This window comes from Macrotis lagotis, chromosome 4 (genome assembly GCF_037893015.1).
Source record: "Macrotis lagotis isolate mMagLag1 chromosome 4, bilby.v1.9.chrom.fasta, whole genome shotgun sequence".
Taxonomy (NCBI): Eukaryota; Metazoa; Chordata; class Mammalia; order Peramelemorphia; family Peramelidae; genus Macrotis; species Macrotis lagotis.
Window position 1 is genome coordinate 91,507,871 of NC_133661.1, and position 12,788 is coordinate 91,520,658.

The window sequence follows — 12,788 nt, forward strand, 5'->3', positions numbered from 1 at the left end:
AAATTAGTCTATCATTTAAACAAATCTATTTATTTAAAAAAAAACATAGGTACAGCAGATCCATTCATCTAGATATAGTCATTTCAGCACATGTTGGTGAGTTTTCCATTTGCCTTTAGGGATCATAAAACTGGTCAAAAAAGACAGACCAATGATGGCACAATATGATTTCCCTCTGGATAGAGACACTACTAGAATGTGAGAAATTTCTCGTGTTTGTTGATGCTGCTATTGACTTTAGTTTTATCTCTCTCAGTGTGACATTCGAGGACTATTGTAATGTGGTACAATGATACAACATTCTCATATAACTCTTTAACTTCAGGAAAAAAGAAAGAAAGATAACTCATCCTTTCCCATGCAAGAGGTACTGTCTGTTCTTATTGCCTCTAGGCTTTTCCTCTACATTTTTGTCCTTTGCCTAAAATGCTTTTCCTCCAAATTCTGATTATTGAAATTCTACCAGTACTTTTAGGAGAATAAAGATAAGACCTATGGGTATTGGTATAGAGCACTTCTAGATGGGGAAATTTACTCTACAAATGAAGATTTTATATAATAAGTTACATTTGTAACTTATTATAATGGAGTTTTCTAGAAGACTGAGGGATTAAATGACTAGCCTAGAGTTATACAGTCAGTTTAATTCACATCTTCCTGGACTTAAGGCCAGTTTTTAAATCTCTTTACCCCACTAACCCTTCCTTTTGAGATCTTATTGAATTTCTTCTATAAATTTCCCCAATTCCTCCCAAGTAGGAAATAATTTAATCTGACCTCATGTAACATTTTGTTTGTATCTACCTTGTGGATTTGAATTATAAGTATTTGTTTATATGTTACATATATCCCCTTCTAAATCATAATCTCCCTGAGCACAGTTACTAGGTTTTATTTAGTTTTCATGGGATCTAGAAATGTCCTGCATATTTTGTTGTTGTTCAGTCATTTCAGTTCTGCCTGACTCTTCATGACCCTATTTGGGGTTATCTCGGTGGAGATATTGGAGTAATTTGCCATTTCCTCTTCTAATTTCATAGGTAAGGAAACTGAGAAATCAGGGTTAAGTGACTTGTCCAGGGTCACGCAGATAGTAAGTGACTAAGATCTGAACTCAGGAAGATGAGTCTTTCTGACTTCAGGCTCAATATTCTATCCACTACAAGCAGTAGATTCTTAATAAGTAATGTTTGCCTAACTAGCAGAAAATTTTGAAATGACTAATGTGCTTAAAATTAACTTCAGTGTTAGTTACTATATAACATATAATGCAATTGCATTATCTTTCACTTTGGTGGGACTTGGGTACACTCTCCTGAAAGATGAAGCTCTTACTCTGCCAAAGTCAAACATAAAGATAGTGCATACATATTTCAGCATATGACACAAGATTCAGCTACATACATATACACACATACATATATATGTATATCTATATACATATATGTATAATTCAAATGTTCAAAACACATTTGATCACTTTAGGACCAAAATGTTTTTAGGTCACGGAAAAGGACATTCTTGGAGCAAGCCTCCAATATTCCAAAAACATGATACCTATAGAAGTTATAACTTTGTTATTATACTTTAATTTCAAGGCACATTCTGCCTTTGAAATATTTCATTCATTTCTAGGATCCAAAGCAGTCTCCTAAAATTAAATTAAAAAATTTTAAATTACATATAGAAACACAATTAATCAGTCCTTTAGTACCCAGATCTCGGATAAAAATTTATCATAAGCTTCGGGAGAGTATGAGCTGGGCTACTTTTGAGAAATTATACGATGCTTTTCAATGACTTGAGGTTGATCTTTAACACAAAAACCCATCTTTTAAACATCAGTATTTTCCATTTATGTTTTATGACTGTTAATCAGTGAGCCCTAAGAGTTCAGAAAAGCTTCAACTGCAGGTGAGTCAGAGGTTGCTAGAAAGATACACGGTGGGCATAAGCATTTTACCACTTATGATATGTGTGACAAGTGATGTTAAAGACATAATTAAAAATGTTGGAGCAGAAAATGAGATGGGTTGATAATTTGAAAAGATGTAACAATAACACAGGAGCAACCTGATTTACATTTACATCCAGAAAATTTGATAAATTAACCAGAAAAAGGTTTCTAACATGTTGGGCTTATGGAGGAATACCAAAAGATTTGGACTTTATCACAAGATGAGAAGAAATGAGAGTGGCCTTAGTGGGAAGAAATACTCCTACCAATGAGATCATGGTTCTTTGAAGGATGGAAGCAAGAAGAAGAGCATTCTTAATGATTAACACACATATAAATTCTTTTACAATACAAATAACACTAAATAATATTATTAACACTAATAACTTCTAGCTTATTTTGTCAGAGACTTCTTTTGTCATTTTTGTGATACATGATTTAATCTGCAGAACATCATAACTGTGTGATGTCACACATAGAGATTAAATGTAATAAAAATCAACATAGCTGGTTTTTTAAAAAAAATAAACATACTATTCATAATTTATTCGAGGACTCCTTGGGAGACCATACATTTATAGCAATGATGTTATCATTATTCAGTTATCATTGAGTTATAATTCTTTGGTTATTGGCTTTAGAATCTACAACATGTTCTTTTGAATAGCCCTGTGGTGGGAAATCTTTAAAATTTCAGGATAGATTTAAGTTCTGGAAGTCATAAAAAGTGACTCAGAACAAAGTTCAGTGAATAAGGCTGATGATCAAGTTGGGCATAAGCAACATTATCCAACAGTGGAGTGTAAGATTCAGACTTGAAGTATATAAAGGCTCATCAATTGGATCTGATGACATGTGTCATAGGAGAAATTAGAAAATATTTTGAACCTTTGTCAGCCCTGTAGGCAAAAGTACACAAAGGAATTCTTTGAAGGATGATTCTTACTCTCAACTCAGAAGGGTGAATGGGGAACCACAAAATGAACAGACAGAAGAGTGCAAAGGAGGCCCTTAACATATATCCTGAAGGGCAGATTCCCTTAGGGAAGACTCCAAAGCACTAGGACTGTGGGAAACTGCTAAAAGTGTAAGGGTAGGTTAGTATAGTGGCAATGCTACCAGGGTATTCACAAGAGTCAGGTATTAGGATGGAGGCTAGTATAGCTTGCCAAAAACGGTTGATAGAACTGACCTATATGTGGCAGTGAAAGAGCATATATACACAAAGGAATTAGAGTATAAAGGAGAGACTAGTTAATATTGGCATTACTGCAGCTGCCATTTTGGAGTCCGAGGTCTTTCTGATCTCAAATCATTATTGTGATGAATGGTTGGGGAGAAGGGTCAGAGAGAATTCATGGTTACCTGTGTTAGTTCAGAGTCATGGCTCATGATGTTCCAGAGTACATATATAACATATAACAGAACTGGAGGAATAAGTCTTCTTATAACAGTATGAGAACTGAAGTCCACCTTAGCCTAGAGATGTCTATCCAAAATACATCAACTGAGCTTTTTCAATCCTGCCTCCTGAAAAAGGGCAGCATCCTACACACATTCTGTGAATTGTACATTCCAGTTCATTTGTTAATGAAAAAATCAGTTCTATTTCTTCATAATTTTACCTGAGATAGAAATGTGTGCTTTGGTCTTTCTGAGTGAGTATTTTCATACAGCTTTGTTTTTTGGATAATAAAAGTACTCAGGGTATTGTAAATAATGTCAACAACAAAAGTCGATATGGTGAAGAAGAAAAGAAAATCCATCAGTTCTCTTTCAAAAAACAGATGCAAATAATCCACATAAGAAGTCACACTTTTACCATGGGTGCTCTGCCCAAAGGAGTATAAATTTTGATCTCTGAAAACTCCCAAGATAACACAGGCTTTATGGGGTAGATTTTTTTTTTCAGGACCATGCCTTAAATCTAAATCACTCTGACTCTTACTGATTGACCATCAAAAGGTCCCAGTCCAAACCCACCTTGGACGTTGCTTGAATTTTGATGCTTCAGAATAAAAGTAAAGAAAAATTGTTCTGTTTTGGCCAGAAACCTATGAAGTTCTTCCCCTCCAAGATTGACTTTTTTTTAAAACTAGGCAAAAGAAAAACCTTTTTTTGCCTCATTACCAATTGAATCACTGAATGGGCATTGCCCAGGAAAACTGAGACCTGGGCAAGATCTTAGCTTAAAAAGGGCCACAGGCTCCCACTACCTCTAGGGCTGTCTCCAGGTGTCCTGATCTATACCTGGCCACCAGACTCAGATGACTCCAGAGGACTGATGATGCCCACAGCCCTGACTCACATAAATCCAATTCACTTGTAAGTCATGAAGTCACCTCCTCAAAGTCATGGTTCTCTTGGAGAAGGAAGGACAAATAGCATCAACAGCCACTGAGAGGGAGGTGCCCCCCTCCCCCCAGAGCTCACCTTGCCAGTGATGCTTGTAATCACACATGCGGGACAGAGCAATCATCATGGCACAGTACAAAGGCAGGATCGCTGCGCAGAGTCTCCAACTTTTCCCTCTTCCATTCTCTGTGAAACAGTGCAACTTCCCAGCTAAATAGAAGGTGGTAAAGCCCAGGCCTGAAAATGCAACTGACAGATTAAAACAAAACATGTTACCCAAAGAAGCAGTTAATAGGAGGTTTGCAGGTGATTTTACATGTACAACCTATGTCAGATTGCTTGCTGTCATGAAAAGGGGGATGGGAAGGGAGGTGGGAAAATGTGGAAAGTAAAAGTTCGCCAAAGGATGAATATTGAAAACTATCTTTGCATGAAAAATAAATGAATGAATGAATGAATGAGCATATGACTGAATAAAGGAACAAATGAATGGATTGAATGAATGATTTATTGAATAAAGGGGGGAAACTAATAGGTTTACAAGATCCCTTGATATGATAGTCAAGACTGAGTTTCAAGTCTCAGTACCATGGTTTCAATATTTAATTGCAATTACTCCCTGGAAATTGTGGAATGTCTTGCAACCTCAGTTTCTACAGTTATCAAATGCTGATAATATTTTTTTTCTGTCTATCTCACAGGGTTTCTGCAAGGAAAGTATTTTATGTGAACTATATTTATTTATTTTTACATTTAATTTATTTATTTTCCCAATTCTACAATGATCTTGTTGTAAAAGTAACATAATCTCCCCTCCCCCCAAACAATATAGAGGAACCTCATGAAAAATAAAGGGGGAAAAAAGTGTTTTTGTGAACTATAAAGTACCTTATAAAGTTGAGCATATATTAAGTATCAGAATCAGAAACACTGGTATGTAGTTGTTCAAGAGCTTTCAGATATAAAAATAATCTGGGCATTTCCTTGATTAGAGAATGTAATTAATCATTATAGTAGAGTGGAGTGGTTCTTTAAACTAGCTAAAAATGCAAATGAAGTGCATAGACTAATTTCACAATACCCCTATGCTGTACATAGGCAACATTCTCATTTTCTAAAGGAATAAGCTGAGGCAATGGTATGAAATGACTTTGGAATCTCAGAAAGGCAAAACAAGGAAACACTGTGTCTATCAAGATGATGTAAGGACAACCAGACAATTTGGTGACATTGATCTATTTAGTGAATTAATCAATCAAGACCAGTAGTTTATTTTTCAGTCATTACATTTACTCTGAAATCAATCCTGTGTGGCCACAGCTTTGTTTTTTCCCCTTGGACCATGATGGATAAAAGAAAATCAATGTGAGTGTTCAATACTGCCATTGTCCAGTGGCACTAGATGGTAAATTTCATGTATGCCGACGCTTAGGAAGAATTGGGAGGGAACTTTGTGAAGAGATATAAAATATATTATAATGATTTGGAATTGTGTTGCTAAGGACAATTGTCAGGAGCTCAAGGTATTAGAATGATTGATCTCAATGCCAATTTCATAATGTGCCCAATCCATTCCAAAATTGTTCTATACAATTTTAAAACCTGTCCTCAGTACCTACCTGATCATTGTAGATAATGTTGGAAGCCCTCTTAATTGATTTGGTCTCTTTTTGAGAATTAATGTATCAAATGATGCAATCTGTTCATGTCACCTAAATTGAGGACAGAACAATGGACTAGCAATGAGGAAAAGTGTTCTCTAGCTCCATCTCTGCTACTAAGGGAATTTAGCAATGTCATCTGGGAATTTTAGAATAGCTGATCTCTAGGCCCCTTCTAGCTCAAATGTCTAAGAATTCATGATTCTAAAAGAGCACTAAAATGATCTTTTCTCACTAGAATTTTATCATTCCGTTTAGCAAATATTTACCACTAAAATTGACAAAGATTAAAATAATATTTTATTTATTCCAATTGATTCCAATCTTCCATACTTATAAGATGAATCTGAAGAGAGTAGTCACTATGCCCCAAACTAAAACTTTCATTTTCCCCTCATTTGATCCTTGGATGGCTAAAGCAGAACAAATAAATATTGTCAACTTTTTAAATGAAAACTTCCTTATGTTTCCTGAAAACATGGTAGTTAAATCTTCTTCTATTGCATTAATGATTTCTTACAAGCACGTATTGTATTGATGGCAATGAAAACATATTTCCAAAGGAGAAATAAAAGAAAATGTAAGTCTGTATCTATCTGTCCTAAAAGTAGAGAAAAGTGAAAATGCATATCATATAAAATTATCATCACCTTCAAATGCTTACCGATACAAAACTCTGGGCAAGGCAAAAGAGAAGTAGAAAATGCAGTTTCCTACATATTCAAGAGGGTTATAATTAAAGAAGATGAAATGCATACACAATGTTTGTATGAATACAAGCAGTCTGAGATAAATGACTGTGCCCCTTTGAAAGGCATAAAAATTCTGGAGTATACAAAAACATTGTATAAAATATTTTAACTACATTTTTTTCCATTTATTTCAAACAGAGACTTTTCAAATGGATTTTGATCATTTCTGTCTTTCACACTTTTTTGTCATTCTTTTCTTTCCATTCCTCTCATATGACACCAACATCAGTGTTAAAATATTTAGCATAGTTAAATAACTTCTGTCTTAAAATTCACCTCACCATTGCATCTCCAATCCAGAATGATTGCTGTTTTCTGACATATTCATCCCTATCTGCTGGACCTGCTTCATAAAACATAGGGGGGAAAAACCTTGGAGTAGGGATTCAAATCTTGGTTCAGTACAATTACAATTCAGTACAATTATTACAATTATTGTGACTTGCTGGAATAAGTCAGTTCTCTTTTCTGGAAGTCAGTTTCTTTGGAAATATTTATATAAATATATAATATGTATATATTTACATTACATATGTATATACTTATGTCAAAGTTGCCACAAGTTTTAGAAGAAATAACAAATACGAATCATTCTGTAAACTTAAAAACACCATATAATAAATGTCAGTTATTATTATTAAGCCTATACCTAAACAAGAATCCCCTCTATACACAATAAATGGTCATCTAGTGTCCTCAAAAAGGTCTTCAATGAGTGGGAAACTCATTGCTTCTGTGTGCATTCCTCTTTTGGAAAATTCTAACCATTAGGAAGGTTTTCCTTATAATGTGGAGAAATCTGCCTCTTGAAGCACACACACACACACACACACACACAGAGAGAGAGAGAGAGAGAGAGAGAGAGAGAGAGAGAGAGAGAGAGAGAGAGAGCCAGTTCTGTTCTCTGGGGCAAAAAGATCAAATTTGCTTCTGTTGGAACAAATGATGGAAGATCTTGAAGAAGAAGTCAAAAAAAAGTGTAAGCCTGGTTCTACAGAGAAAAACAAATGATTGAGCATTTTGAATAGAATGATGTACTGTGGTGCTATAAGCTGATTAACTTGACAATTTCTAGCTGTGTGACCTTGGGCAAATCACTTAACCCTTATTGCTCCTCATCCAGAGCTGTCTCCAGTTATTCTGATTCATATCAGGCCACCGGACCCAGATGACTCTGGAGGAGAAAGTGAGGCTGGTGACTTAGCATAGCCCCCTACCCCTCAAATCCAGTTTATGTGCTTGGCACTACATCACCTCCCTCATTTCATGGTCTTCTTCAAAAAGGAAGGACAAACAACAACAGCAACCAAAAAAACAACAACCTGGAGGTAGGTAAGATAAGTAAGAATGCGAGAAACTAAGAAATTACTTATATTTACTCCTAACTGAACTCATTACTTGGGGCCTTTCCTATACAGATGATGAATATAAATCATAATCCTTTGTTCTTGAGTCAGACTCTTCATGACTCCATTTGGGGTTTTCTTGGCAAAGACATTGGAATAGTTTGCCATTTTCCTCCAGCTCATTTTACAGGCAAATAGGGTTAAGCAACCTACCCAGTGTCATACATCTAGTAAGTGCCTGAGGCTGAATTTGAATTCAGGTCTTATTGCCTCCAAGATTAGTACTCTATCCACTGAGTTACCAAGCTGCCTAATATTACCTATAGTAGAAACTTGATAAGTATTTATTCAGATAAATGGAATAAACTCTTCTCAGAGCTCCCCACAGCTAAATATGCTGGGGAACATGAAGCAGGAACTTGGGATTACCCCATACATCATAAGAAACAGAAGAGTATAATAAAGAAGCATAAAGGAAAAAGACAGGTGCAAGTCTTGGTTCAGCTATTCACTAGCTGTATGAGAATAAATCATCTTATCTCTTTGAATCTCAGTTTCAATGAGGTAAGTGCTTAGTAAATCTTATAGTTATATAGAATGTAAAGCTTACATTCTTTAAAACTATATTTTTCATTGCATTCATTACATAAAATGAGTTAATATGTAAATTTGCTTTTAAGCTATACAATCATGTTGCAAAATAATAATAATGTATTTCAGCAGTTAGTTAAAATCTATTAGTTCTCTACTTTAGCTGTCCTGTGGTGAAGGGGGCAGAGGGCAGTGAGCATTGGGAAGAAGTCCACGTTATTAGATCATGGAATGAGAAGGCTAAACAAGAGAATAAAAAGAAAAGTGTTCCAATCTATTTGCAGGTCCTGTTCTACTTCTGAGTATCGGGAAGTTCAATAGCTAACTGTCACAGCCAGCCTCGGGAAGCGAAAAGGTTTCCTTGGAGGTGGATGGCTCCTTCTCTCATGAAAGAGAAGGGGGGAACCTGGACCAGAAATGAATTCGAGATGAAAGCATTCTGAATACATTAATCCAGGAGTGAAGTTAGAAAAGATTGGGAACCTCAAAATATAAGCAAAAAAAGGCTGGCAGTGGAGGGGGTGTGGGGAGGGGAAGGAAGGCACAGCTGGGAGCAAGGGAAGGGGGAAAATACCAGAGAAAAAAAGGGTGATAGCTCTAAAAAGGGAAGTAATTATCATCATTGTGGCATGTGGGGAGTGTTCATGAGCATCAAAGAAAGTTCTTGATTAACCTGGCACTGATGAAACTAAGAAATTATATCTTGTCTAAGATTGCCTGTATGAATTATACCTGTGGCATTTGCTGCTAGCTGCCTAGCCCTATAAGATAGTATAGGACAGCTAGTTTGTTACAGTGGATAAAGTGACTGGTTTAGATCCAGGAAGACTCATCTTCTTAAGTTCAACTCTTAAGTTCAATGACACTAACAGTATGACCCTGGGAAAGTCACTTAACCCTATTTGACTTAGTTTCCTCAACTATAATATGAGCTGATTAGGAATGGCATACCACACCAGTTTCTTTACCAAGAAAACCCCAAATGGAGTCACAAAGAATCAGACAGGGATAAACAATAATAGGCAATATGGGATATAGGTAACAATACTCACTCTGGAATATAGTCTTTGATTTGCTATTATCTAATGAATATTCATAGAAAGAGAGCTACTGGATAAGAATATAACATACTTGTCCACACAGGGAGATGACTAGATAGAAAAGAAACTGCACTGACTTCCAAGTAGGTAAGATTGAACTTTCAAAATCTTTCAAGAATACAGATCCATGCATATGCAGTTTTTTTGTTTTGATCAAAATTGAATGTGTTGAGAGAAAAAATCATATCCTTAAGGAAAAAATAAAATATAAGAGATAACAAAATTACACAATACATAACTTTTTAAATCAAATGCAATAGTCTTTGGTCTTTGTTTAAACTACACAATTCTTTCTTTGAATACAGATGATATTCTCCATCACAGATACCCTAAAATTGTTCCTGATTATTGCACTGATGAATTAAGTAAGTCCATTAAGTTTGATCATCACCCCCAAGTTGCTGTTATGCTGTACAATCTTCTTCTGGTTGCTCACCTTGCTCAGCATCAGTTGCATTTCAAAGGTATTTTTTCATCTATGTAAGATAAATTTCCAGAGACAAGTTTCAGGGACCCCTGACTGCAAAGATCCCCGAAATAAGAAGCTTGCAGATAATATAGAAGGACCTAGAAGCTACAGAAATTCCCTTCAACTTGTGATATGGAGTCATTATTATCTAGATCTTCTTTAGTGTTTTCCAAGCCTGAGATAATTATGATGCAATAGAAATAACAATGGATTTGGAACAAAGGTCCTGAGTTTTAAATCTGACTGCCATTCACCTGCATCCCTAGTCTCAGTTTTCTTATTGTATAATATATTGGATCTCTAAATAAAAGAAATTCATCTTTCATCTCTAAATCTTAGGATCATTAGTTTGTACTTGTGTGCATGTTTTTGTGTGTGTACAATTTGTGTGTGTGTGTGTGTGTGTGTGTGTGTGCAAATTTTGGGCAATTTACAGTATAAATCAGCAGATGAGATATCCCCAAGAAATATGGGACATACAGTTAAAGATGGAGAAAACCATCCAGGAAAGCAAGAACCAAATTGGTCCAACATGAAGAGTTCTTACTAATTATGTCCTTTTTTTCCCCAATGGCTAGTGCCACCATAATACAATGGATTGGCCTATAAATATTAATCTAGATGGTCTAGAAGTGACTGCTTTTACTTCCTGTTTGCAGGTAGCTCCCATAATGGAGCTACATTCTACCAGGTAGATGTGCTCTTTCCCTTCTTGGAAGTTTTATTACACTAAGTACCCACTTTAACTTCTCGAGAATAGGGACATCTCACTCTTTAACTTATACATAGCTGAGCACATGTACATGCCTAGTCCTTTGGAAGGCACTCCTTAACTTTTCAATGAATATTTGCTGTTTTGCTAAGTAATTGATAATCAGTCCTGTCATTATGGAGTTACATTAAACACACTTTGTGCATTTATGTTATAAAATTGTTGATTATTATTAAGTCTACATATTTGATGCTTCAAGATTTTCAAAGAGTTTTATTCATTTTATCTCATGAGATCCTCACAACAATCCTATGAAGGTTATTACCCTCATTTTACAAATGGAAAAATTGAGAGTGAGAGAAGTGAATCAATTTGTTCATGGTGGCAGATTTAGTGTCTAGTTTAATAGTAAGTCTATTACTTACTAATACTATGAGAGAAATCTAGGCTGCTAGGTGTCACAATCAATAGATGAGAGGAACTAAGTCAGGAAGATCTGAGTTCAAATCTTGTCTCAGACACTTACTATGACCCTGGACAAGTCACTTCATTTCTATACATGCTTCAATATCTTCAAATGTAAAAAGATACTAAAAGTACTTGCCTCACAATGTTGTTATGAGGATTGGATGAGTTGATTTTTTTAAATAAGGCAGTGGGGTCTAGTGACTTGCCCAAGGTCACACAGCTAGGTAATTATTATGTGTCTGAGACTGGATCTGAACTCAGTTCCTCTTGACTCCAGGGCCAGTGTACTGTTAACTATGCCACCTAGCTGCCCTGAGATGATGTTTTAAAACACCTGGTCTTCTCCTTTCCCTTGCTCTTTTAAAGTATAGTAAATTTACAGTTTAATAGAGGGATATGGCATAATGTAAATCAATATGATACAACATAATTCACAGGTTGATAAGAAAGTATTGACCATATTCTGAATGAAGTCAGAGTGGTAAAGGTTATTGTCAAGTGGACTGACAGAGAGGGCTTTGTGGAGGTATCGGATCATAGGAACTCAATAGATGGAGATGAGAAGGTGAGAATAGAGAACAGTGTGAGTAAAGACACAAATTCTGAAAAGCATGGGCAAAGTATAGGACTGCAGCTTGGCTGGAGAATCTAATATATGGAGAAACATCTCAATGTAAAACAAAAAAATCTGGTATTGCCAAAACATGGAAATTTCCTAGTCCTAGCAGGTGGCAGGAAGATTTGAACTAAGGGTGGGGTGCTAAAAATAAAAAAAGGTGGGGGATGTATTCTTGAGGTATTCCACAGATAAAGGGGAATAACGGACAGGAAATGAGTGAAGAAAAGAAAAGACTTAAAGACCACCCAAAGATCCTGAGCATGGAATTACCTAGATCTGCATTTCTTTAATATGCTGCACTTGTCATGTATTTAGTCCTTCACTGAATCCTGGAAAACATTTCCCTACATTTTTTAAAGTACAATGACACTTTGGAAGTAATAATGAATTTCACAACACTGTCTTTCCCTCAGTGCACAGGAGTCTTTTAAGAGTAACTGAACAAAGAGCAAATAACAGGGCTACCTAGACTGTTTCTGACCTTAGAGATACTAATTAACTATCAAAATGAGCATTATTATAAAAATTTTAATGTTTCCTATGAATCCATACCAGCTTTCATTTTGCACAGTATTTGGATAGTTCAAACTGACATGTGTTGCTCATCAACCATTATACTGTTATGATATTGAAATCTTGCTCAGCTTTCTTTTTGTACAAGAGGTACTCAGGTGATGCAGTGGGTAGAGTCCTATACTTGGAACTGGGAAGAACTGACTTTGGATCTTGCCTCAAGCATTTGCTAGTTGTGAGATCCT

The 12,788-nt window shown here is 35.7% G+C and overlaps 1 protein-coding gene across 2 annotated transcripts in view; it reads right to left on the reverse strand.

Annotated features, from left to right (window-relative positions):
* Positions 1-12,788, reverse strand: part of PLPP4 (phospholipid phosphatase 4) — a 244,244-nt gene that overhangs the window by 41,337 nt on the left and 190,119 nt on the right. For both annotated transcript variants that reach the window (XM_074233512.1, XM_074233511.1), the window contains one exon: positions 4,391-4,561. In XM_074233512.1, the coding sequence (XP_074089613.1) occupies positions 4,391-4,561 (171 nt within the window). The remainder of the gene's footprint in view (positions 1-4,390; positions 4,562-12,788) is intronic.